The sequence below is a fragment of the Anastrepha ludens genome, chromosome 2, assembly GCF_028408465.1.
Source record: "Anastrepha ludens isolate Willacy chromosome 2, idAnaLude1.1, whole genome shotgun sequence".
Taxonomy (NCBI): Eukaryota; Metazoa; Arthropoda; class Insecta; order Diptera; family Tephritidae; genus Anastrepha; species Anastrepha ludens.
In genome coordinates this window covers 150,160,301-150,185,305 of record NC_071498.1, presented here as the reverse complement: position 1 = coordinate 150,185,305, position 25,005 = coordinate 150,160,301, and the positions used below count along the sequence as shown (strand labels likewise).

The window sequence follows — 25,005 nt, the reverse complement described above, 5'->3', positions numbered from 1 at the left end:
CATTTTGAAAGAAGCTATTTTTTAATTTATTTTATTTTTTTATTATTTACTTATAAATAACGAATTGACTAAAGTATTACATATATTGGGTTGGGCAAAAGGAAATGTCGTATTTGTGATCGAAATTTGACGTACTTATAATTATCCGATTCAAGTCAAATATGCCCCATTTTGTTCGCAAACTTGTTGCCATTTAGAAGGCAACTTTATTATCACCCCTTTATAAACCCCCCTCCTTATTTGCAAAAAACTCAGACAACTAGTTTTCGCAAGCCTCTTTTGAGGTCAACTTGGTATCACCAAGGGCGTTTTGCATGGACCGGAAGGGATGATAGTCACTTGGTGCCAGGTCCGGACTATATGGTGGGTGCGATAGGACATCCCATCCGAACTCCCGTAGCTTCTGGCGGGTCATCAAAGATGTGTGAGGACAAGCGTTGTTCTGGTGGAACACAACACCATTCCTATTGACCAATTCTGGTCGCTTCTGGTCAATCGCCTGCTTCAAACGGTCAAGTTGCTCACAGTAGAGAACCGAATTAAGGGTCTGGCCATAGTTGAGCAGCTCATAGTGGATAATTCCCTTCCAATAGCATACAGCAAAACCTTCCTGGCGGTTAACCCCGGCTTGGCGATGGTTTGGGCCGGCTCGCCGCTTCTCGACCACGATCTTTTTCGCTTGGCGTTGTCGTACGTGATCTCGTTTTCATCGCCAGTCACCATCCGCTTGAAAAATGGGTTAAGTTCGTTCCGTTTTAGCAGAGAATCGGAAGCGTTGATTCGGTCCAAGAGATTTTTTTGCGTCAACACGTGTGGCACGCAAACATCCAGCTTTTTTTGGAAACCAATCTTATGCAAATGGTTCCAAACGGTTTTGTGGTCTACACCTAGTTCCTGACTAATCGAGCGAATGCCCACATGCCGATCTCTTTGGATAATTTCAACGATTTTATCAGTCTCTACGACGATTGGCTTACCAGTACGGGGTGCATCTTCGACATCTACTACACCAGAAGGAAATCGATCGAACCAACGCTGTGCTGTGCGAATCGTTATAGTATTAGGGCCATTAACTTCACAAAATTTTGCCACCGCCTTCGTTGCTTTTTTACCTCTAAGGTAGTAAAAACGTAAAATATGACAAATTTCTTGCTTGGTGGACTCCACCTTTGAGGCGCTATAACTTAAGACTGAAATGTACGATCACAGCACGGTCAAAGGGACACTTGTAGTACAGATTGTCGTCTTCAAATCGCCGTTTATTGTGACCCGATGCAATAAGTAAAACGTAAGATATGTTTAAATGTCGCGCTCAATTGACAAAATACGACATTACTTTTTCCCCAATCCAATATTACCGTACAGCACTCGGCTGTGGCCGAATACATTTTTGGGACCAAATAAATTTTTTTTAAAGATCGCGTCAGAAGTAAAAAAGTAATTTCTGCGATTTTCAAAGTTAGACTCCGAAATATTGGCCTTCGAAGCTCGAAATTTGCGTAGACTTCAGTAAAAAATTATTTAAAATTAATGTGCACAAATAACTAAAAAACAAAAAATATCTGCTTATAGCATCAATTTGAATGGCATATCTCTTTTTCCGCAAAAAAAAATTTATTACAGGTGCTATTCGGCGAGAAAGAAACGACTGGCGCGCTTTGTTAAGGGGACAGATACCTGTAAAATTTCAAAAAAAAAAAAAAAAAAAATTGTTTTAATAAAACGTTAATATAGTCTTTCAAAAATATGTCAAAAAATTTTAGAACGTAAATTTAAGTATTTCTTATATTATTGATCGTCAACCGTGACGACTCTATTCTTTGCGTTCGAGCGCTGGGAGAGGTATAGTTACGTTGCCGACTTTAGACGCGAAAAGTTATTGACCCATCTCCCTGAAATTTTGCACACATCTTGTTTACGATATTACTTTCCATGTGTTTAAAGTTTTCGAAAATTAAAAAAAAAAAAAAATCCAAGCAAAAATAGTAGGAAAATTCGCCCCGAAATTCATTTTTTTTTTAAAGCATTTTATTCCGCGATTTTTTTTTTTCATTTATTGTTAATTCATATGGAAATTAGGACATTAATAAACAAAAAAAATTTTTCGTTTTTTTTTTTCAGGTCACTGACGCCGATGCTACAATGCCCGCCAATTGAGAAGCCCCGCTGCGACCTTCCTGGAAGAATTAAGTGTACATCCGCCATTTGAAATGATTAAAATAAAGAAAAAACATTTTATATTATTTTAATGTTTAAATAAACTGTATGCCAATTTTGGAAAAAATATATTGACTTCTTCATTTTAAATAATTTTACTGAAAATCAGGGAAAATATGGCCGTTTACAGGTATCTGCCCCCTTAAGCTCGGCCAAAATCGCGTAAGCGGCTAACGGGTCAATTAAGAAGAAGAAGATTTGGCTCGAAAATCGGATCTTCGAAAAATTGAAAACCGTATTTAAAAAAAACATGTTTACCGATTTTAAAAACCGCCGGTGTTGTTGTTAAGGTGATTAACTAAAGGGTGGTTAAATTTCAAGGGCCGATTTTGAATGTGAACCACACCTAAACGTCAAACTTTTTTCTCCATTTCGTTTGACATTTTTCAATTTCAGACTAATTCAATTTGAACAATGGAAAGATTAAAGTTATTCTGTCTTATTATGAAATGGCAACAGTGAATGACCAATTTTCGAAGAAAATCATCTTCAGTGGTGAGGCACATTTTTACCTCAGTGGAATCGGCAATAAGCAGTGATTGCCGAAAAACCAATGCACCCACAAAGAGTGACTGTTTGGTGCGGTTTATGGGCCGACGGCATCATTGGAAAAAATACGGCCGGTCAGACAGTTACTGTGAATAGTGTTCGCTATCGTGAGATGATAACGAACTTTTTACAGCCCGAATTGGAAGATATGGATGTGGACGATATGTGGTTTCGACAAGATGGTGCCACTTGTCACACAGCTAACGAAACAATGGCTCTTTTGCGCGAAAAATTTGATGACCGAATAATCTCACGTCGCGGCGATGTCAATAGGTCGCCAAGATCATGTGATTTGACACCGTTGGACTTCTTTCTTTGGGGTTATTTGAGAGAAATGGTGTACCCCGAAAAGCCAGCAATAGTTCAAGAGCTAAAGGATGAGATAATTCGGCACATTAACGGCATAGAACCTCAATTATGCCTCAGCGTCATCGAAAATTTGGACCATCGGATGGAGGTGTGCCGCCGAAGCCTCGGCGGCCATTTGTCCAATGGTTTGCTTTACACGTAATTGAGCTATACCAATATTATCAAAATAAAGGGAAATGAAAATAATTTCCTAAAACAATTTTATTTTATTCAAAATCAACACCGGCCCTTGAGACTTAACCATCCTTTATATAGATTTCGGAGGCTAACTTCAAAAATCGGAGAAATTACTTTTTACATTTTCACTCAATCAATTGGTTTGGACCAATACCCAGAAAAAAGGTTGATTTTGCCGTAAAGTGTTATGAACGCTATTTTTATTTTGATAGAAAGTTCTAGCTGGAAATTTTCGGTACGAAGGACTAATTTTTGATGTGTATTTATTAATATCTTCTTCTTCTTTATCTTTTATTATAGGCTTTGCCTGTTTTTCTTTACACAACAATTAGGATACATACCTACTTATACATTAAAGTTTATATACAGACATACATTGATACGTAAATACATTTGGGGATATTAAACATAGATTGTTGTACATTTCTGTGTAGATATCCAACTTTCTGCCCATCGTCTTGGTGGTCTTCCTGGTCGTCTTCTCTCTTCTGGTATGTCATCTCGAGCTATTTTTATCAACCGATTGGTAGGGGCTCTTGTCACATGCTCGTCTGCTGGCTCTTATGAATTTTACAATGTCACCCCTGTCTGTGTTCTTATCTTCTCGTTTCTTATATGGTCTAGTCTAGTTTTCGCAGCTATGACCCTAAGGGCGTGCATTTCAGTGGTCCGCAGCAATTGTTTCGTTTTCATGTTTTCTGCACGAGCTTCTGCTCCATAACTCAATATCGGCCTTACAATTGTTCTATAGATTCGTGTTTTATGTTCCATGTTCATATACTTGTTTTTCCACACGATTTCTCGGAGGTACCCTGATATCCGTGCACCGTTTGCGCATCTCTCTTAAATTGCATTACTTGTTCTATCGTATGACGGTCAATCCCCAACTAGCATCTTTTAGGTTCTTTGATATTACTAAAGATTTAGTTTTTTCAATTGAAACTTCCATATTGTATTTTTTGCAAGTATAACAAATCCATGCAAAAGCCTTTGAAGATCATTTTCGCAATCAGCGTCGTCTGCGTAACATATTATTGTTATGGTTTCATTGTTCCTTTTGTATCCAGCTAATTGCTTTACCTCTGAGATAATTTTAACCATAATAAGATTGAAAAGGTCTCGAACGTGCAGGTTACATTTCCCTTATCTGACCAGGAAGGGGTCGACAGCATCGGTTTCAGCTGTGCCCGTCTCAGACATCGATGTCCCCTTGACCGTTGTTAAAGGGAAACTACACAATTTCTTTCTAAAAAAAGCGCAAGACAGATGGAGGTCTGTCTCATCGTGCGCTATTTCGAAAACACTATGACCTCAGTACGATAGAAACAGAACGCTTAAGGTGTTGGGAGTCCCCCGCCATTCAATTTCCAAACTCATAGTGGTATTCACTGATCACTGGGTGATCGGTACTCATGCGGAGAAGCTTGGAATTCCGTGCAACCCCTATTGCAGCAGCTGTGGGGATCCTGCAGAGAAAGAGACTATTGAACACTTTCTCTGCAAATATCCGGCTCTGGCGGCTAGGCGCTTCAGATTCCTTAGCGTGCCCTTTGGGAATGACTTGAAGAAATTCTCCGGCCTACATCCCTTTTTTCTCCTCCACCACATCAACAGCACTGGATGGCTGTAGAAAGTTTTCTCTTCCCTAAATCTTTTAACAGGTAGTGGTCCACATTATGGTATCAAAATGGCATGTAAGTGCTACTTGAAGTGTACCTGGGGTACTCTTGCTATCTAACCTACCTACTTAAGATTGAAAAATTGATGAATTAAGGAGTCACTTTGCCGTATTCCGGTAGCTCAATTTATATTTCTGGTATATTTACCATTTACTATTATTTTTGTTGAGCCCGTGGTATTGAGATCGCTGATGACTTGTTGGATTTGTCGAGGCGCCTTTCTTTCTTTTAATATTTGCAGGTACATCCTCAAGATCAACAAAACACATAAAAGCGGATTATAAACTCGATTGACTTTTCCATAATTTGTTTTAATAGTCAAGTCAGGGAAAGAGATAAGAAAGAATAGAGACAGAGGCAGAGGTAGTTAGTCCTGTAAGAATTTTCCAGATTCTTTGGCAAATCTGTAAATATCGTCCAGTTTTAGAGAACGATTTTCACTCGTTCTCACGACATCGGAACCCAAAACTCGTAGCCGTGATCTAGCAAAGGCAAGACACTCACAGAGAAAGGGCTCAGTACTATCCGCCTTTGTTTCGCGTTCTCCCGGGCCTTCAGTGTAGCCTGACTGTCACTCAAAACTCCAATCTGTTTCCCGCTCCATCTCCTCTCGATTATCCATTCGGCTATCAGGATGGCAGAAACTTCCGTTTGAAAAACAGCTGGCATTTCTTCCATAGCATAGTGGTATTTATTATTCTCGTTTAATTACCATCCGACTCCAGACCCCTTTTCATTCTTAGACCCATCGGTAAAGACAATATCCGTCAAACCTCCCTGAATGCATTCTGGATCGCTCCTTTGCTCATGCAGTGGAAATCTGCCATCAAATTTCGTTCTAAATGAAACTATGGGTATCAGGTCGTCTTTAGGTGTCAAAAACAGTGGATACTGCTCCGACAGCAACTTAAAGATTTCTCTGTGTCCCGAAGTTCCGTCTTCGTGCCAGAAACCATATTTATGGAGTCTACATATTGCTTTTGTTGCTTCCTGTTGTATCTTAAGATCCAAGGGGAGCAAATCAAACATATCATTTAGGCCATCACCAGAGGTTGTACTCATGGCACCCGTGATACATAAACTTACACTTCTTTCCAGCCTGTATAGTTCCCGGATGGTTAACCATGCTCCGTCGCCACCAGACCACAGAAGCGTAAGTGATGATTGGTCTGATAAGTGCCGTGTATATCCATAGGACCACAGCAGGTTTCAGACCGCAGGTTTTACCAAAGGCTCTGGGGCATTGCTGAAAAATCCTTAATACCCGATTCACCTTCAGTGAAACGTGTGTCTCTCAAGTCAGCTTCTTATCCAAGATTACTCCTAGATATTTAGCTTCATCGGAAAGACCAAGTCTCACACCTTTTAGTGTTGTAAGACTGAGTCCATCCAACTTCCGTTTTCTCATGAGCAAGACTATGGTTGTTTTGTTCGGATTAACGGAAAGACCTTGTCTCATGCACCAGTCATCGATTTTGCCCAAAATCCTCTGCGTTTTCGTGCAAAGCTTCTTTAGGGATTTATTCGATGTTAGTGCACAGACATTGTTCGCATATGCTTGGGCATGAAAACCGAGTTCCTGCATATCCACTAGTAGAGAGTATACGACGAAGCACCACAGCAGCGGAGAAAAACACCCCCTTGGAGACATCCTTGCTTGGCCCTGACGGTGATTATTTCGTCACTGTTCTCACCAGCGGTTAACAACCTCTCAGAGAGCATGGAATATATCCATTTTACAATGGTTTGATTAACTCCGTGTCGTTCGGCAGAGGAACATATTGAGCCGAAAGTGGTGTTATCAAAAGCCCCCTCAATGTCCCCGAACACGCCCATTGTGTATCTTCTCGTCAGCTTCCAGCTGGCTTCAATCTTGCTCACAAGATCGTGTAAGGCTGATTCACATGATTTTCCACTCTGGTGAGCTACTAAGTGGACTTCTCGGCAATACCCGCACTCGAATATGTTTCTCCACCACTCGTTCCAGGCTTTTCAACAGGAACGATGTCAAACTGATTGGTCTAAAACTTTTTGCTAGGGAACAGTCGTCTTTTGCTGGTTTCGGTATAAATACTACTCTTACGCGTCACCATTGGGATGGTATATAACCAAGTGCAAGACAGGCTGTGAAGATCCTTTTCAGGGCCTCAATCAGACTGTCTCCTCCTTCTTTAAGCATTGCTGTATATATTCCGCCAGGCCTAGGGGAATGGAATCCAGCCTTACGATCTTACAAAGTATCGCTGTTTCCCTCATTTCTTCGACGTTACTGCCGAAATTTCTATACAATATTTACAATAATTTTGATGTCAGATTAATTTTATTTTCGACAAGAGGTGTACTTTATTTTCCAATGCCATAAGTCCCTCTCCATTTTCGTATTAGTTAAATTTATTCTTTTTTTAATTTTTGTAGCTCAAACTTGACTTTAGAGCTTTGCTCTAATGGTTTTTTTTTCTTAAAATTTAACGAAGAATCTGTATTTTCTACGAACGATGTCGAGGAAAATCATTCCATTCAAATCGACCCACCCTAATGTACATGAAAACATACTTTACCAGTTGCGGCGGTTAAGCGTGAAAGTCGCCTCAACTTCGTTTGTGATTCTACTCGCAGCCTTGAGGCTTCTGCTTTCCACCTTCTGCTCTCTGCTCTCTGCCAACGCGACGAACATTACTTCTGCATTTATTGCCATTGAATGCCTTTATTATGGATGATGACAATAAGTATGCATACAACAACAACCGATGCGTTGTGAAAGCAAAAAGGAAAAGATAAATAAATAATAAAAAAAAACATCTGGTTATTGCTGCCAACGACTTAACTTAACAACTCTGGTGACGTTGCTGATGATGACGTTAAAATATGCCGATAACGAGTGCATTTATGAACGATGCACAAGTATGCATTATTACCGTTATGCCTGCGTGTGCATTTACTTGTGTATTTGTGTGCTCTTTCGCTTGTGCGTGAACTTTAAGTTGTGAATTCATGCAAAATTGTGTTCGAGTTATAAGTACTTCTATGTGTGTATGTGTGTGTGTTTGTGTGAGCATATTGAAAATGTCCTTATAAAAAATAAAGTATGGATGCTTGAGTACTGCAATGAGCTTGATTTAAGGAAAGTCTCTTAAATTAATTCTCTTGTTAAATAAGCGTAGAAAAATATTTAAGGACTCAGTTCGTTAGTGTGTATTGAAAAAATTGCTTTTGTTATTCGTAAGCTGCAGTTATTTCTGCTGTTTAAGTTGATTTTTGAGCTCTGATGTGTTAAGAAAGTTTTGATTGAATTTTAGGACGAATATTTTCGTGGTACATCTTAACTCTTTATATTCATCTGTTATGAGTATTTTTGACCGTTTCCCGGTAGAGAGACAAATTTTACACATCCTTTGAGAAGTTAGGGGGTTAAAATGTTCTGAAAAAATCTTTCCTGTTTCTTTTTCCAAATAACTTTTTTTTGTTTTTAACTCCATTTCTTATATGTGACATTATTTTTGCTGTATCTCTAACTGACGTAGTTAAGTCCGAGTGAGATCGCCATGTGAGACGGTTATCTAGCAGAATCTTTTTTTTTTTTTTTTTTTGTTTTCATTGTTCACTCCTCTCGGGAGCATAGGGCCTCGACAAGACTCTTCCATTGTACATGGTTCCGTGCTGTTGTTTTCGCGCTGTCCCATGTAATGTCCGCATCTGCTAGTTCTCGCAGCATCGACCTTCTCCAAGTGTTTTTTGGTCGACCGCGATCTCTGCTCTCTTGGTGGTTTTCTCAATGTGTGACCTATCCATCGCCACTTTCTGCATTTGATCCGGCTAAGGATGGGCTCCTCGTTCGTTAATCTCTGCAGTGCGTCGTTACTGATGGTGTTTGGCAAGAATATTCTGCAGATGATGCGGAGACATTTTTGATGAAGGCTTGGAGCCTCTGTGTGAAGGTGTTAGAGACCACCTTCGCTTCCGTACTGACGTCTAGAAGAACACCTAAGTACATACATATATGATGTCGATGACACGTTGCGTAGCGAAAGGTCTTTTGAATTTGATCAAGAACGTCTAAAATCACTTTTGAAGGAGCACGGTTGCCAAACCAGTCGGGAATTGGCAAAAAAAATGAACTGCGATCAGAAACCGATTCTCGATCACCTTCATTCAATGGGATTTACCGAAAAATTGGAAGCCTGGATGCCTCACAAGCTCACCGAAAAAAAAACACACAAAGAAATGTTTTCCAAATTGAGCAATTCGTAAACTCCCAAAACGATATGGTTCATTTGACTGACCGTTCATACGAGAATTTGAGTGATCGGTTGGCCACCAGGAGGCAGCACCCGCCAGAGGTAATGGTTTGGGCCTCTGTAACCGCAGATGGGCGCTGTCCAATCGTTTTCATCGAGCCTGGCGTCAAGATAAATGCGAAATATATCGGAAAGTATTCCATGGGTTGCTTTGAAGCTTGTAATTCCTTTCTGGACCATCTCAAGGCCAAGGTCAAAAGTGGTCATATCGAGCAAAAGGAAATTGATTCTTAATTTTGTAATATTTTCACACATTTTTTACTTTGAATTGAATACAAGTAATTTTCCAAACTAAATTTATGCCCTTTTTAATTGGTTACACTTCAAGTGCCGGACCCTGTATAACAATCATTATTCTCGGTTGAGTTCTACTTAGGGACCGTAATTATATTATATTTCACCAAGGTAGATCCACGTTTATGTCTATTGCACCCAGGTTCCTCTCAAATGGACGTGAGAGGTTATAGGCTATCGCATTGGGATATCCATTGCTTCCATTTTATAAGTGGTTCTGCCGTAAATGGAACAGCGGAAAAAATTTCGAAGGTATTACCGACATGTAGTGGTCTGATACCGTCGCGGGCATTTGGCTCAGGCATCTGTGATTTGTCATCAGTTCGTAGGCAATCGACCTCCAGTCGAAAGCTGCTGTTAACTTGTTCACTGCATATTGCGTTGCCAGTCTGTGAGTGGAAGCTATAGCTTCGTTGTTGCAAAATTTCTAACTGATGCAATCATTTTGGTGATTAGATTATCCAGACACTGCTTTGCCCCCAGAGGGTGCATCAAGCGTTAGACGCTCCTCTATGAGGGGAGCGCAGTATTCCGCACTTTCTATCGCATTATTGCAGTTTGGGTAGAACGCGTTGTCCTCCAGATTAAACTGATGGAAGTACTCTAAAAACAACCGTGACCACTACGTATTTGAGTGAGATGGTAGTCAACGTATCCGCGTTTCCTGGTCAAACATTGACTAATAGTTGAGATAAGTCTATGAGTCCAGCGCAGTTTTATTACTCCTTTTGGCTTATACAACTAATATTCTACAAAATAGGACCCTTGAGCGTCAATCTACCGCTGGTAACGGTCCTTCCACTGCAGGAAGCATTTTTATCCCCATCCGCCGGAATCGCATTCAATTCGGCTGTCACAGTTTTTTGGATCGCCTCGATGGAGTCGAAACGGCGCGGGAACAAGAAGAAGTCCGGAGGGGACAGGTCTGGGCTGTAGGGAGGGTGGGAAAGCACCGGAACCCCCATCTTGGCCAATGCAGAGGTGCAGAGGAAGGCGGTATGTGGCGGCCGAACCCGGGCGACGCGGTTTTTCAGCCGAGGGAGCACTTCTTTGTAAAATGCCGTCAATGTTCAAAAATTCACGAACTTGGCTCACATCTTCGTCTGTTTGCGTCATCGAAGGCCTTCCAGATCGCTGTTCGTCTTCGACGTCCTCTCGGCCTTCCATGAACGACTTGTGCCACCGTTTTACCTGGGCACTGGACAGAGATTGGTCCCCGTAAGCCTCCTTGAGTAGCCCAATGGTTTCGGTACTCGGTTTGTTTAGCTTTACGCAAAATTTGATCCAGTAACGTTGCTCCAACGATCGCTGCATTTTCGCCACTGCAAAATTCTAACACACTTTTAAAAGAGCTTTCACGCGCGGAGCGATGTTGACTGCACCGCTGTTGCCAGCGAACTGGGACCGGTTTCTAGTGGAAGGGGAAGAAGGTCCAACGATCATTTTCCCCCACCAGCCGATTCGGTTGATCGCTTGGCAGACGCTCCGCGCGGGAAGGCTTATTAATTTTCAATCAAACCCTGTAAAATACGTTTTTTACTGCCTTGTGGTCCGCTAACATTAGGCAGCATTCGTGTTAGCGCTCCACTTCAAGGACTGGACGGACATGATGAGAGACTTATAAAGAGTGATATTCGTTTGCCGAGAGAGGGCTTTACTACTCACTTACTTTGTAACTCAAATACTTCCTGCAAGGTTAGGTTAAATTAAATTTCGTGATCGCCGTTGGTCTCGAATTGACTTTAATTGGTTCCTGATATTACGGGGGTATTGCATAGAGGCGTAAGCTTCATCTTTCTTAGTTTCACTTCTAATACTAAGTTTAGGTTTGCATATATCAGTTGCCATCTATAGTGACTTAAAAATAATTTGAAGTGATCCTTTGCATGCTGAAATTCATTTTATTACTCAAAAAGATCCATGCTGAAATCTATTTTAAAACTCAGAAATTTTAAATACAAGCAATACTTTTAATTTTGTCGCTAATCGAAGTTAGAATATGCAATCGTGTCTTATCATTCCTAATTCATTGGCCATATACTGTACTTGTCCATTTATGTTGAGCTGTGCATTTATCATTGGAAATGCATACGTGAGTACTGTCATAAATAAATATTCATAAATATACAAATGCACATACATACCGTTTTATTGTTGATATACCATGTAAGCGTTGCTGCGGGATTTGACCACTCTGAACTGCAGTTAACTGCGAGAAAATCCCCATATCGGTACGGATGCACAATTCCGCTGATGAACGGATCGAATTTGGGTAAAACTGTAAATAAAATAAATGAGAGCTTGAGAGCGTGGTGACACGAACGCACGGCATGAGATGTATATACAAATGCGTACAGCTGTGTGAGCAAACAGAGGGAGTGAGCAAACAGTGGGAGAGGGCAAACAGTGGGATTGGACAAACAGTGGGAGAGGGCAAACAGCGGCAGTGGGCAATCAGGATGGAGAGTGGGCAATCATGATGGGAAGTGAGAGAGAAGCGTGAGAGTTTTGGTGAAGTTGAAAATAGTTGTAGCAGTGCAATCACTTTAAGTCAACATCCATAAATTACAACCACAACTAAAGAGTGCACAAAGTGACCATCAATAACACACACATACACAAGCACGCAAGTACACATGCATGTATATATATTTTAAGTAGAAATTTATATAAATTTTTATTAAATATAAAATCCATATTCATATCCATTCGCACTTTGTCAATGCAAAAATTCCTACTTTTGTGCACACACAGTTTGTGCCTATGTGTGAGTAGCAGGAATGTGTGGGTGTGGGTGTGCATACCCATAAATTAAGTGCATGAAATAAAATTCGATTTGTTTACGTCACAAAGGCTTATGTCAATGCCAAAAGCATGCACCAGCATTTATAAGCGCAGCTTTCACTAATACACGCACGCATATGGACACATAAAACTCTATTAAATTTGCCATGAATTTGTTTGCGAAAATCTGCACACATAAGCTTTTAAAATATTTGCATATGGATTAAAATGGATTTTCCCACAAAAGCGACAATATTTAGCACAACTTGTACTTGTATTCGAGTAAAATGTGGAACAATGAAATTTATCTAAGTAAAATTTATGACACTTTCGTAAGAGTGACCTTTTGGTACGAGCATTTTATTAAAATAAATTATTTTTAATTTTTTATGAAAAATTGTACTTTCATGAGTGGCTTTTAGTTTGGTGACACAAATCCATGCGCAAATTCTGTGGGAAAAAATTTGCCTTCCATTCATTGGGCCAAAATGGGTTATGGATGCTTGGTTGAATGAGATTATGAGGGCAATAAATTTAGTATAGGGTGGGCCATGTAAAATTCGCTTTTTGAATCGGCTATAGAAAAAAAACTAATCAATATTTTTTCAAATTTTTTTTTTTATTTTGAAGATTGAACATTGTCATTTATGAATGAAAAATAATATCGTTCAAATGACTGCCACGACTGGCTTTACACTAGGCCATTCGATCAACCCAATTTTTAAGCACGTTTTCGATTGTTTGGGCTCCAATTTGATGAATGGCAACTTCGATTTCGTGTTTTAAAGCATCAATAGTCTCTGGATGGTTCGCATAGCATTTGTCCTTAACGGCTCCCCACAAAAAATAGTCCAACGGGCCTTAATCACAGCTCCGAGGCCGCCAATTGATATCGGAATTCAAAAACGGTAGCCAAAAGTTCGTGTGTAACTTTGCCAATGTGACAAGTTGCACCGTCCTGTTGAAACCAAATGTCGTCCATGACATCCTCTTCAATTTTTGAAACAACTCGTTGAGCATGTCACGGTAACGCTCGTCATTTACTGTAACCGCGGAAGAAGAAGAAGACTCGCCACCTTGGAAATAGTTTTTGAATATTTCCCAATTTTGTTCAACGTATAGCGTCCCATTTCGTAAATGTCAAACCTTTAAGTAAATTATGAATACATTTGACATGTCATTTGTGTTACCATTCTCAAAAAAATAGGTGGTTCAAAAAGCAAACGCTATATGGCCCACCCTGTATTATAAATAGCACAACCGGATGGTTTAGTGGGAGTGGAAAGAATATATACAACAGGATGGACGACAGAAAAATTGTTTTAAGTTCACTCTTTCGCAAATCTTTTGGTTTCATTAATGAATCTTAAGAGATCCGGAAGAGGAAGAGTATGAACTTTATCCATACTCAATATATCGCACCCTAATAGCCTCAGTCTGATTCTAGAAAACGCCCTGTAGCTACATAGAAAATGCTCTCCAGTACTCTTAGATCTTTTCTACTAAGTTTTAGGCCACTAGTTTCTTGTTGGGTTCTTTCACAAAGCACTTGGCTACTCTGCAGGAGTCTAACTCAGATGCACATCTTCTATGGGTAGACCTTATGAAGTCGTCAATCAATAGTTGGATCGATGCAGAGTTGACACCTAGAAAGGATTAAGGGCCTAATGGTATGATTGTAGAGCCTTCATTAGCCAGTTTATCAGCCAACTCGTTCCCGGTAATACCACAATGTCCAGGCATCCAAATAAGACAAACTTTGTTGTGTTTTGCAACACTACTCAGTTGGTTTGGTCGTTTGGTTCCCTGAAGCCGCTCAAAATATACCACACCCTTCCAGTCACACCAAACTTAGGTGAATATTAAAGTTTGAAGTGGTTGGTGGCGCTCTCATCGTGCTTGGACCATGATCGTTTTCGATTGACGTTATTGTAAACAATCCATTTTTCATCCCCAGTGATAATCCGCTTCAAAAACGCATCGACTTCATTGCGTTTAAGATGCATATTACAAACGTTGATTCGGTTTGTTAAATGTTTCTTACCAGTCCAAGACTCTTTGTATGCTTATGAACGGTTGATTTTGGTATATTTAACTTCTCTTCAATCTCACGCAAAGTTATTTGACGATCCTTTCTTTCTGCGGCAGCATGACATTCCTCGTCGTACCAAATGTTTTTTCGGGCTCGCCGGAATCCGATTTCTTCTTCGGCGGCGGTACGTAGGGAACGAGAAATGTTGCTCTATTGCGCGTACATGCCGGTTTGTTGGGCAGTGCTCTCTGAGAACAGGAGTGAGAGTCGAGTGGCGAATCTTCTGGCTGTCTGTTGTGATTGCAGCTTTTCGATGTCGAACATTCTTTGCGTAGGTAGGTGCACGTTTTTTGCTGCACAGAGGCGGGTGCGCAGTTTGGCTGCAAGAAGGTAATGATCCGAGTCAATGTTGGGCCCTCGGATCGTACGTACATCTAATACACTAGAAGCGTGTCTTCCATCTATCACAACATGATCGATTTGGTTTCGCGTTTTACGATCAGGAGACAGCCAGGTAGCTTGGTGTATCTTTTTATGCTGGAATCTGGTGCTGCAGATTACCATGTTTCGTGCCCCGGCGAAGTCGATCAGCCTCTGTCCGTTACCGAATGTTTGATTGTGCAGGCTGAATTTTCCGACTGTGGGACCAAAAATTCCCTGCTTGGCCACCCTGGCGCTGAAGTCGCCAAGCACGATTTTTATGTCGTGGCGGGGGCAGCGCTCATAGGAACGTTCCAGGCGCTCATAGAATGAATCTCTGGTCGTATCGTCCTTCTCTTCCGTCGGGGCGTGGGCGCAAATTAGCGAGTTGTTAAAAAAACGGGGTTTGATGCGGATTATTGCGAGACGCTCGTCCACCGGAGTGAACGACAGTACTTTGCGACGAAGTCTCTCTCCCACAACAAATCCGACACCGGATTTGCGCTCCTTTACATGGCAGCTGTAGTAGACGTCGCAAGGTCTTATGTTTTCCTTACCTTGCCCCGTCCATGGCAGCTCTTGAATGGCCGTGATGTCAGCCTTTACTCTCCCGAGGACATGAACCAGCCGGGCAGAGGCACCTTCCCCATTAAGGGACCGGACATTCCAGGTGCATGCCCTCAAATCGTATTTCTTATTTCGTTTGCAGGGGTCGTCATCAGTGTTGGAAGTTCTCATCCGAGGCTTTTTTGCTGTTTTCATGGGGGGGATTTTTAAGTGACGGGTCCCAAACCTAGCGCACAACCAGCTATCCTGGAATGTTTCACCTTCTCACGTTAGCTCACTCCCGAACGGGTGTTCGGAAGCTACCCAGAGGATACGTGGGCTAATTCCGGACGTTGTGATCTATTCGGACCGTATGGAGAAGAATCGTCCTGGCCACTCCCAAGTGAATGGCGATCTGTAACTTTCCCCACTTGCGTGGACTTCTATACATGGAACCATCCTCCTATCGCGGTATTGTTAACAAAAAATATACATAGCAAAGAGCTACTAGCTTGCGTGAAGTGTGTAGGCATAGAACCGTTAGCAGGGAACAAGCCCAAGCTCCGCATGGCGAACTCACTTTCACATAGCAGGTCGCTGTTAAAATCTCCTGCTACATCGATGTTATTATAATTATGAGACAAATTTTCGATGGAATCAACAAATGCTGCGTAGGCGATGTACCTGTTAAGTCTATATACGAGTACACAACCAATAAGGATTTTGTCATACTTAGTTTTTATTTCAAGGAAAATATGTTTTATTAGGTTCGTAGCTTGCGAAACACACTTGCGGGAGCAAGACAGACTATTTTTTACAAACACTGCAACGCCGCCACCACGCTTGGCCTATCTAAACGGAATGTTTTATAGCCATTAGCACAAAACGAATCGTTGTTATACCACGTGGAGAACCATGTTTCATATACACACACAACATCTAAATCAGAAGATTAAAAAATATATCGGAATTCATCAGATTTAGATGGTAAACTCTAAGCATTAAGATTACATATTTTTAGTCCTGATTTTAGCCTACTTAGTACGCGAATCATATTAAAAGCGGTACCTCTGCCCGTGTGAAATTGTTTATCCTTGGCTATCATTGGCGAGAGAAGTGAAGAAGGGAGCATTGCATATAAAACTCTTTGAAAGCCGAATATTACCGAACATGACAGCAAGTATGATTGAAACAGGAGTTAAGAGAAAGTTTGTATATATATACTAGCTGACCCGACGAACTTTGTTCCGCCCTAGAGGCAATAAAAAAGCAGATTTTTGATTTTATTAAGTTTATTTTTTTTATTAATCAAGTATTTCAATGAAGCTTTAATAGATTGTGCTCTTCAGTTAATCACCTTATGATACACGACGTTTTTTGTTTTATTATCAGGTGCAAGAACAAACAACGCAGATAGTTTTCCGACCCGTGAGCATGCCACATATAATTGACCATGTGAGAAACATTGATTTTCTAGATTCAGACCACAAACTTTCAAGGATTGGCTTTGTGATTTGTTAATGGTCATGGCGTATGCCAGACGGATCGGAAGTTGAAGTCTTTTAAACTCAAACGGAAGATCGGTTGGAATCATCGGGATTCTCGGAATGAGAACTTCTTCATCTTCGAATTTTCCTTTGAGTATCGTCCTGTAAATCACATTGTTCATCAATTTATTTACCACCAAACGCGTACCGTTGCAAAAGTTTTGGTGGGCTTATGTTTCGAGGCATGATTCCTACGGAGGCAACTTTTAGGCGTAAATTGTGCGGTAGTAAGCCAAGCACATCCAAGGAGTTTAACAATTCAATTGGTTAGTTGGTGGTTTCATCTTCATTTGTTACACAGTCAATGGATTTGAATGAATGCATTGTTCCAATGATATCATTTTGAATTATGTAGTTTAGGGCATTTACATCTTTATTCTTAGCCGCTAAAATTGTTCGCTCACTCAGCCATTCATTATTTTTGTAGTTACTAATGATGGTTGGGAATACTTTATTGATAAGTTCGTCTTTCAATGAGACAAAGTTACAGAAATTCTGAGGAAATGAAATCAATCCGCTCGATTAGTCGACAGGTACTCGACCATTACCGATAGTCAGTAATTGCTCAGAGAAATCTTCAGTAGATGTATCATTAAGTAATGCGACTCTCATGTTTGTTGTCAGCTGAAGTTTCTTCACATAGCGCCATAGGTTCGAGGCAAGCGTTTATTTCGTCAGCAGCCGTTGATCTGGGAATTACTGGCAGTGTTTGGCGGAAGTCGTCAGACAGTAAAATCATTGCGCCTCCAAAACATCTCGAGTCATTGCGTATATCTTTCAATGTTCGGTTAAGTGCTTCTAATGCACGTTTATGCGCCATTGTGCATTCGTCCCAGAATATGATTTTCGATGCTGATAAAACTTTGGCCATTGCTAAGTTTTTTGAAATATTACATGTTTGTTCTTCAATTTTTTGAAGATTTAACAGCAATTTTAATGCTGAATGAGCCGTACGGCATCCTTCGAACAATGTGGTTGCTATTCCAGAAGAAGCAACTGCAAGCGCAATGTTGGATTTCGCACGAACAGTGGCTAAAATTACTGATATGAGGAATGTCTTACCAGTTCCACCAGGGTCATCAAGGAAATATAAACCACCATTTTCATCAGCAATTGCCTTCATTAATGTATCATAAACTTCTTTTTGTTGGCGATTCAACAGTGGTACATTCGTTTGAACTACTAAATCTACTTGTTGATCTCTCGCTCGACGATTTCGCATTGCCAACTGAGCCGTTTCACGGGCTGCCTCACTGTGCTCTTGTGATTGAGTAGCACGAAGTCGAACCATACTAACGCGGCGCTCTTCACGGGCAATTTCTTGTGCTTCTTCAGTCGTTTCATTCCCAGTGTTTCGTATACTTCTTGCATTACGGCTTTGTCGGGAAAGATTCGATCGTCTTGGTCGCGGCATTCATAATGATGATTCAAAGAGAATACAAATTGCTGTGATTATATATTTCTGACAAAATTTATATTATCAAATTTTCTACTTAACCATAGACAAAATTACGTTTAGCTGTCATTTGCGTTTTGTTATTCCATATCAGATGCGTTTTTGTTATACCACATTTTATAGTGACTTCACGGAAACGCGTTCGAATGGGATAAAAAGTATCCTGGTCCGTCTCCTGGTCCTAAACTACCTCTCCTCCGATTTTCAGCCAAATCGGTGTAGCCGTTCCCGAGTTATAAATAGTGTAACTAACATGACTTTCTTTTATATATATAGATTACCTATTTTTTAAACTAAAAAACTAGTGAAAAAACCCGATTTTACGAACTTTTTTTCAAAAGTGCGCCATTTTGTCAATTTTCCAGTTTTTCGATTTGTTCTAGTTCCGACCATAACTGCACTCTTTCTGATTAAAAATCTTCTTGAATTTTGTGTTTCAGATGAGTAGAAGTCTCGAAATCATCTACGCCGTCCGGGTTCGATTTTTCGAGAGGGTCGTCTTCAGCGGCATTTTTATAATAATAAATATTGTTTCAAAAGTAAAAAAAAAAATTTTTTTGTATGCTCAATAAACGTACTAATAAGCCCGAAAAGTTGAAACATCGGTTTTTAAATTTTAAATGGCAAAAAAAAATCGTGAAAATAGGTGAAATTTTCGTACTCTAGACCACCGGATACCCTTAAGTAGCGGAAATATGCTCAGAATTCATTGGTTCTTCGTTTTTTAGCTGTTTGAAAATTTTATAAAACTCATGGAGAGTAGATTGAACTAAAATTTTTGCTACGATTCTATTTGATATTTCAATGAAATTTGATAATTTAAGTTTTCACTTCTCATAACTGCCACTTTATTGCATTTTTTTATATGCCAAATTATTTTATTCAGCTTTTGCTCCTAATTATAATACAATTAAATATACAATTTAAAGCAAAATTTGTATGAAATTTTTTTTTCTCAAATAGCAAAAATAAACGAAATTGAACTTTCAGTATGTTCTACTACATGAATACATAAATACTGGCACATATTTTTCTTCTTTGCATTGTGTTTTGTTTTTCTTGGTATTTAAATTCTTTTTAGGCTTCCCGCAATTTTGACCTCCATTTGGCTTCTCACTTATTTGCACTGCTGATCTTTGCTGGAAGCTTAAATTCTTAAAACTTGCACTTCTGCTCTTGCACTTCCATGTTTTCTTCTACTTCTCGCTTGGTTGTGTATTCCGTTGCGGCAAGAATGTCCATGCCAAGGTGACAACAATGCAAGTACCAGCCAGTCATCCAGCCAGCCAGCCAGCTTGTGGCATGCCACACTTTAAGGTGGCAGGTGGCAGGTGGCAAGTGGCAAAGTTATTTAGTCCACAAGAAGTATATAGAATAACAAAATTTTGGGAATGAAGAAAAGTGTCCGGAAAAGCTGGAACAACTAAGGTGAAGATGAAGTATCTTAGCTAAGATTTTCTAGGGCACATCTCACAGCACTTATCGATGTAGATACATATATGTATTTCTGCATATGTGTGAGTGTCCAAGCGCTTACAAACAAGCTTTAAATTCTTTGGATTTTATGAACTTCACTGATTAAGTGTAGATGCCGGTGGAGCTGTTTTGGGTTGGTGTAGAGTTTTTGCTTTTGGTTTTCTGCATTGCTGTCGCATCACAGTTTATTTCGTGGTAAAATTTGTCTTGCTTTGGAATTTTAAAAATTATCCTCTTTCACTTTCACTTTCTTCCGTTTAAGTTTGTGCATATTTACGCTATCCTTGGTACACTTAAAGTGACGTCATTTTATATCTGACAGAAAATTCCTCAAACCTGTTTGAGGCTCTGATGTTGAGCATTTGCCGATGAGTGACTTAATAATTAACTGTGCTTGTGGTTTGTGACCTCTACCCAGGCACGAGCAAAAACTTTCGGGCATACAACCCATACCCACACACACACACACACACACACACACAAATAACTGCCAACATTATGAGAAAATTACTTCCCCAAAATGCTCTAGTCCTCTGTTCATCTTTGTTGGCTATCAAAACAGGACAAACAATTTTATTTGCTGCAAACTTGTGACTTTTAATGTGAACTTTATGACAAGGGTTGCCATTTGCGGTTACTGCGGTTACAGCGCCGCGCTGCGCTGCTCCTCTTGACTGCCCACCTTTGTTGTTTTGATTGGCTCTTTAATCTGCCACTGACAGGTATGTAGTTTGGGTGCTTATTTACATACCCTGAATTTTATGTTTCCTACCCACTCACTGCCCACTATCAGCTAACCACCTTTCACCTTCACCACCTTTGCCCGTCTGTATGGGCTGTGCTGCTGTGGGGGTGCTCGCTTTGTTTGTTGCCTGCCTTGTTTATTTGTTCAAGTTAATTGCATTGTTTTTACTGTCAAGCACTACTTAAACGAATTTAAAGAAAATCGTATAAAAAAGTCACCCAAGCTTTATTTCTGAGGTAACTTGCGTTTCAAGTGGGATGCCACAATTTTTGAAAGGCAAATCGATTTTGAACTTGAGCAACACAACCTTGATTGTGCAAGTTTCTGTTGGCAACTACATGTTTGGATTCGAACCGAACCAATTAAAAAGTTATCATCGCCAATGATTGGCTCATATACAGCTACGCATACACACACATATGCAAATATCACCCCGCAGGGAATAGGAAACTTGCACGGAAACTTTTAGATCAGATACTGGTAGGTAGTTAGGTAGGTGAAATGGTTGAAGCACCACTCTGGTGCCGTTTTTAATACAATAATAATAGCTCTAACAGGCAGATATTTGCAGCCAGCCAGAGCTGTTGATGGGATTTGGAATGGCGCACTGCCCCAGGCTGTCAAAGAAAGGAGCACGCAGTGACCTTAATCATCTAACTGCCTAACGCGGCTATTCACAGAGAAAGTGCTCAACAGTCTCCTTCTCAGAAAGGTCCCCACAGCTTCTGGAATGGAGGTTAAATGGTAACCCTAGCTTACCCGCGTGTGTGCCGATCGTCCAATGACAGCTACGGGTTTTGAAATTGAAGACGTGAAGCCCGCAATACTTTCTGAGTGCTGCGTCTATTGTAAAAGGTTTTCGAAATAGTACCTGAAGAAATGGAACTTCATCTTTTCTGCGATTTCCTGAGATATACAGAGTTATGTAATACCCCTTTGACAACTTTCAAGAGGATGCCAATGACCGGGCAGGAGGCCTCTGAAGACAATTCAGTCCCCTTCTTGGCGAGCTCATCCGCTTCTTGACAAGCTCATCCTCTATGTTCCCATGTCCTGGAAGCCTGATCAGAGAAATGATTTGATGTCCTCCTAGCAGGAGTTTACGAGCTTGGCTCTGTACCATGGTTTACTTGCATAGAAAAAATCATAGTATGATACATAAAGAGTGATTTTTTAAGAACTATAGGAAAGTTTTTCAAAAAACTCAGAAAAATGCCTGAAATTTTTATTTAAATCGATAGTACAGTGTATATAATTTAATGTTTGAAGATTATTTCATGCAAATGTTGACCGCGACTGCGCTTTAAATGGTCCATCCGCTTAGTCCAATTTTGGCATACTCTTTCCAATGTTTCGGCCGGTATCTCACATATAAATGCTTAAATGTTGTCTTCCAATGCGTTAATTGAAGCAGGCTTGTCTGAATAGACATGAGCTTTAACATAGCCCCACAAAAAATAATCTAAAGGCGTTATATCGCACGATCTGGGTGGCCAATTGACAGGTCCCGAATGTGAAATAAAATGTTCACCGAACTCGCCTCTCAACAAGCCCATGGTTCGCGTGCTGTGTGGCATGTGGCACCGTCTTGCTGAAACCACATGTCATGCACGTCAAGCTCTTGCATTTTGGGCAAATACAAGTTGGATATCATTTCACGGTAGCGCTCACCATTCACAGTTACGTTACGATTCGCAGCATCTTTGCAGAAGTACGGTCCAATGAAACCTCTAGCCCATATACCGCACCAAACTGTGACCTTTTCTGGATACATTGGTAGCTCTTGCAATTCTTCTGGCTGATCTTCACTCCAAAATCGACAATTCTGCTTATTTACGTACCCATTGATCCAAAAATGAGCATCGTCGCTGAACACAATTTTTCGATAAAAAAGTGGATCTTCGGCCAACTTTCCAAGAGCCCATTCTCCAAAAATTTTGCGTTGCGGTAGGTCGTTCGGCTTCATCCTTTCGCAAAATTTTCCACGTTGTTGAGTAACAGAGGCCCAATTGCTGCGAACGGCGACGAGTCGATAATTGAGGGTCATCATTAACACTGGCCGATACAGCTGCGATATTTTCTTCAGTTCGCACTCTACGTAAGCGTGTTGGTTTGATATCCAATAATGTAAATTTGGTTCTAAATTTAGTCACAATAGCTCGAAAAGCCGCTTCAGTGCGTCGATTAAACTGACGATAAAATGGAAGAAGCGCGCGAGAATTTTCTTAACACAACACGCATTTTTATAATAAAATTCAATGATTTGCAACCGTTGTTCGTTTGTAAGACGATTCATGGTTAATATAAAAAAATATAAATTTTGGACTAACGAATTCCGAAGCGTTGTATTTTCGGACGAAAACAAGTTCAACTTAGATGGTACAGATGGTTGGCAGAAATATTGGCGATACCTTAGGCAACCACGGCAAACGCGCCATGAGCGGAACCACGGTGGCGGTTCTTTGATGAATTGTGCGCTTTCGGATATGGTGGAGAGTCACCAATTTGTTTTATTCTGGCAAAAACCAACTCAGAATTCTACATATGTTGAAATATTAGAGGATATTCTCATTGAGTTTGTGGGAAACATATACGGAGGCGACAGGGTTTTCCAGCAAGACAACGCCCCAATTCATACGGCTCGTTTAGCTAAGGCCTGCCTATTGTCAAGAAAAATTTTAGTTCTGGATTGGCCAGCACTAAGTCCCGATTTAAACCCAATTGAGGACCTCTGAGGAATATTGTCGGACTGTATTTATAAAAATCGGTCCGTAGTTTGAGGTAATCAAAGACCTGAAAGGTGCTTTGGTGGAAGAGTGGGATAAGATAGGTGATTCCACTCTTCAAAGCTTAGCAGACTCTATGCCTTAACGTATAACAGATGTCCTTTCTCAAAATGGAAAACATATTAATTATTACAAAATCGAAAGTTATAGAAACGTTGAAAAAAGTGTAGATAAAGGTCAATGCACATATATTTTTTCAAATGAAATTTTTTAATTTGTTTTTTAATTTCATAAGTTTAGTCAAGTTGAGTTTTTGTTGTATAATTTTTTGTGCTTATTTTTCCTAAATATATATTGGGTAGTCGAAAAAGTCTTTTCGTATTTCTAATCAAACTTCAACTCATTTTTTTATATTTATAATGAACTTTATTAAACCAAATATGTACCATTTTGGTCGACCACCTTTTGCCATTTTTCTTCTAGAGACATTATTCCATCAATGTAAAACTTTTGTGGTTTCTCGGCGAAAAACTGCGACAAGTAATTTTCACAGGCTTCTCTTGAAGCCAACTTTAGTCCATTAAGGGAGTTCTGCATTGACCGAAACAAATGGTAGTCCCATGGTGCATGGTCAGGGCTATATGGTGGATGCATCAAAACTTCCCAGCCAAGCTTTCCCAGTTTTTGCCGAGTCATCAAAAATGTGTGTGGCCTAGCGTTGTCCTGATGGAAGACGACGCCCCTTTTTAAATGGTTCAAATCCGTTTGATGATGAATGTTTAGTGCCTGGCGATGTCAAGGCAGCTTATGTGACGGTCCTGGTCAATCTTTTCCATAATTTCATCGACTTTTTCAACGAACGGTCGACCGGAGCGAAGTGCATCTTTCACATCGAAATTTCCAGAACGGAAGCGAGCGAACCATTGTTGTGCTACACGAACTGATACAGCATCGTCTCCACAAACTTCACAAATTTCATTGGTGGCTTGCGTGGCATTCTTCCCTTTTTTATACAAAAATTTCAATATATAGCGAATTTCTTCATTATTTTAACTCATTTTTGAACAGCTATAACTTTTTTTCGACTTCTCCGAATTTAATTTTTTTTTTGGTTAAATGAAGCTTAAAATGTCACCTTTCTAACACCATATGATATGACACAATGTGATTGGTAGCACTGGAGATAGATGACTCCAATGACATATATTGACAAAATACGAAAAGACTTTTTCGACTACCCAATATTTAAATTATTGGTTGAATCTTTCTCCTGCTTCTTTATAGTTTTTCATTTGAAAATACCCTTGCACATAAACTTATTTCTGTGAGGTATTTCATTTTATATTCTTCTCCCCTTGTCAGTGTGAATTCTATCTCTCTTTCACCAATAGATCTAATGAATACAAAAAAATATTAATTTTATATATTTCTGAATAGAACATTTTATGATAACGAAAATGAGTAGTTTGGCCCATCAGAGCTGATAACAAAAATGAGAGATACCTATGATTATTAGAGCGGAGAAGTTTGTGATGACGACAGTGAGGAGTTTAGTTGTCAGCAGTTATTACATTGTAAGAATAAAAATGATTAGTTGCCTTGCCATTAGAGCATATCAGATATATTTCTCAGTTATAAGAAATTGCTATTGGTAAAAGAGAGATAGAATATCACATCGATAAGAGGAAACTAT

The 25,005-nt window shown here is 40.0% G+C and overlaps 1 protein-coding gene across 1 annotated transcript in view; it reads right to left on the bottom strand.

Moving 5' to 3' along the window:
* Positions 1-25,005, bottom strand: part of LOC128855581 (uncharacterized) — an 85,112-nt gene that overhangs the window by 11,077 nt on the left and 49,030 nt on the right. Inside the window, exon 3 of the mRNA XM_054090593.1 lies at positions 11,725-11,858. Within this exon, the coding sequence (XP_053946568.1) occupies positions 11,725-11,858 (134 nt within the window). The remainder of the gene's footprint in view (positions 1-11,724; positions 11,859-25,005) is intronic.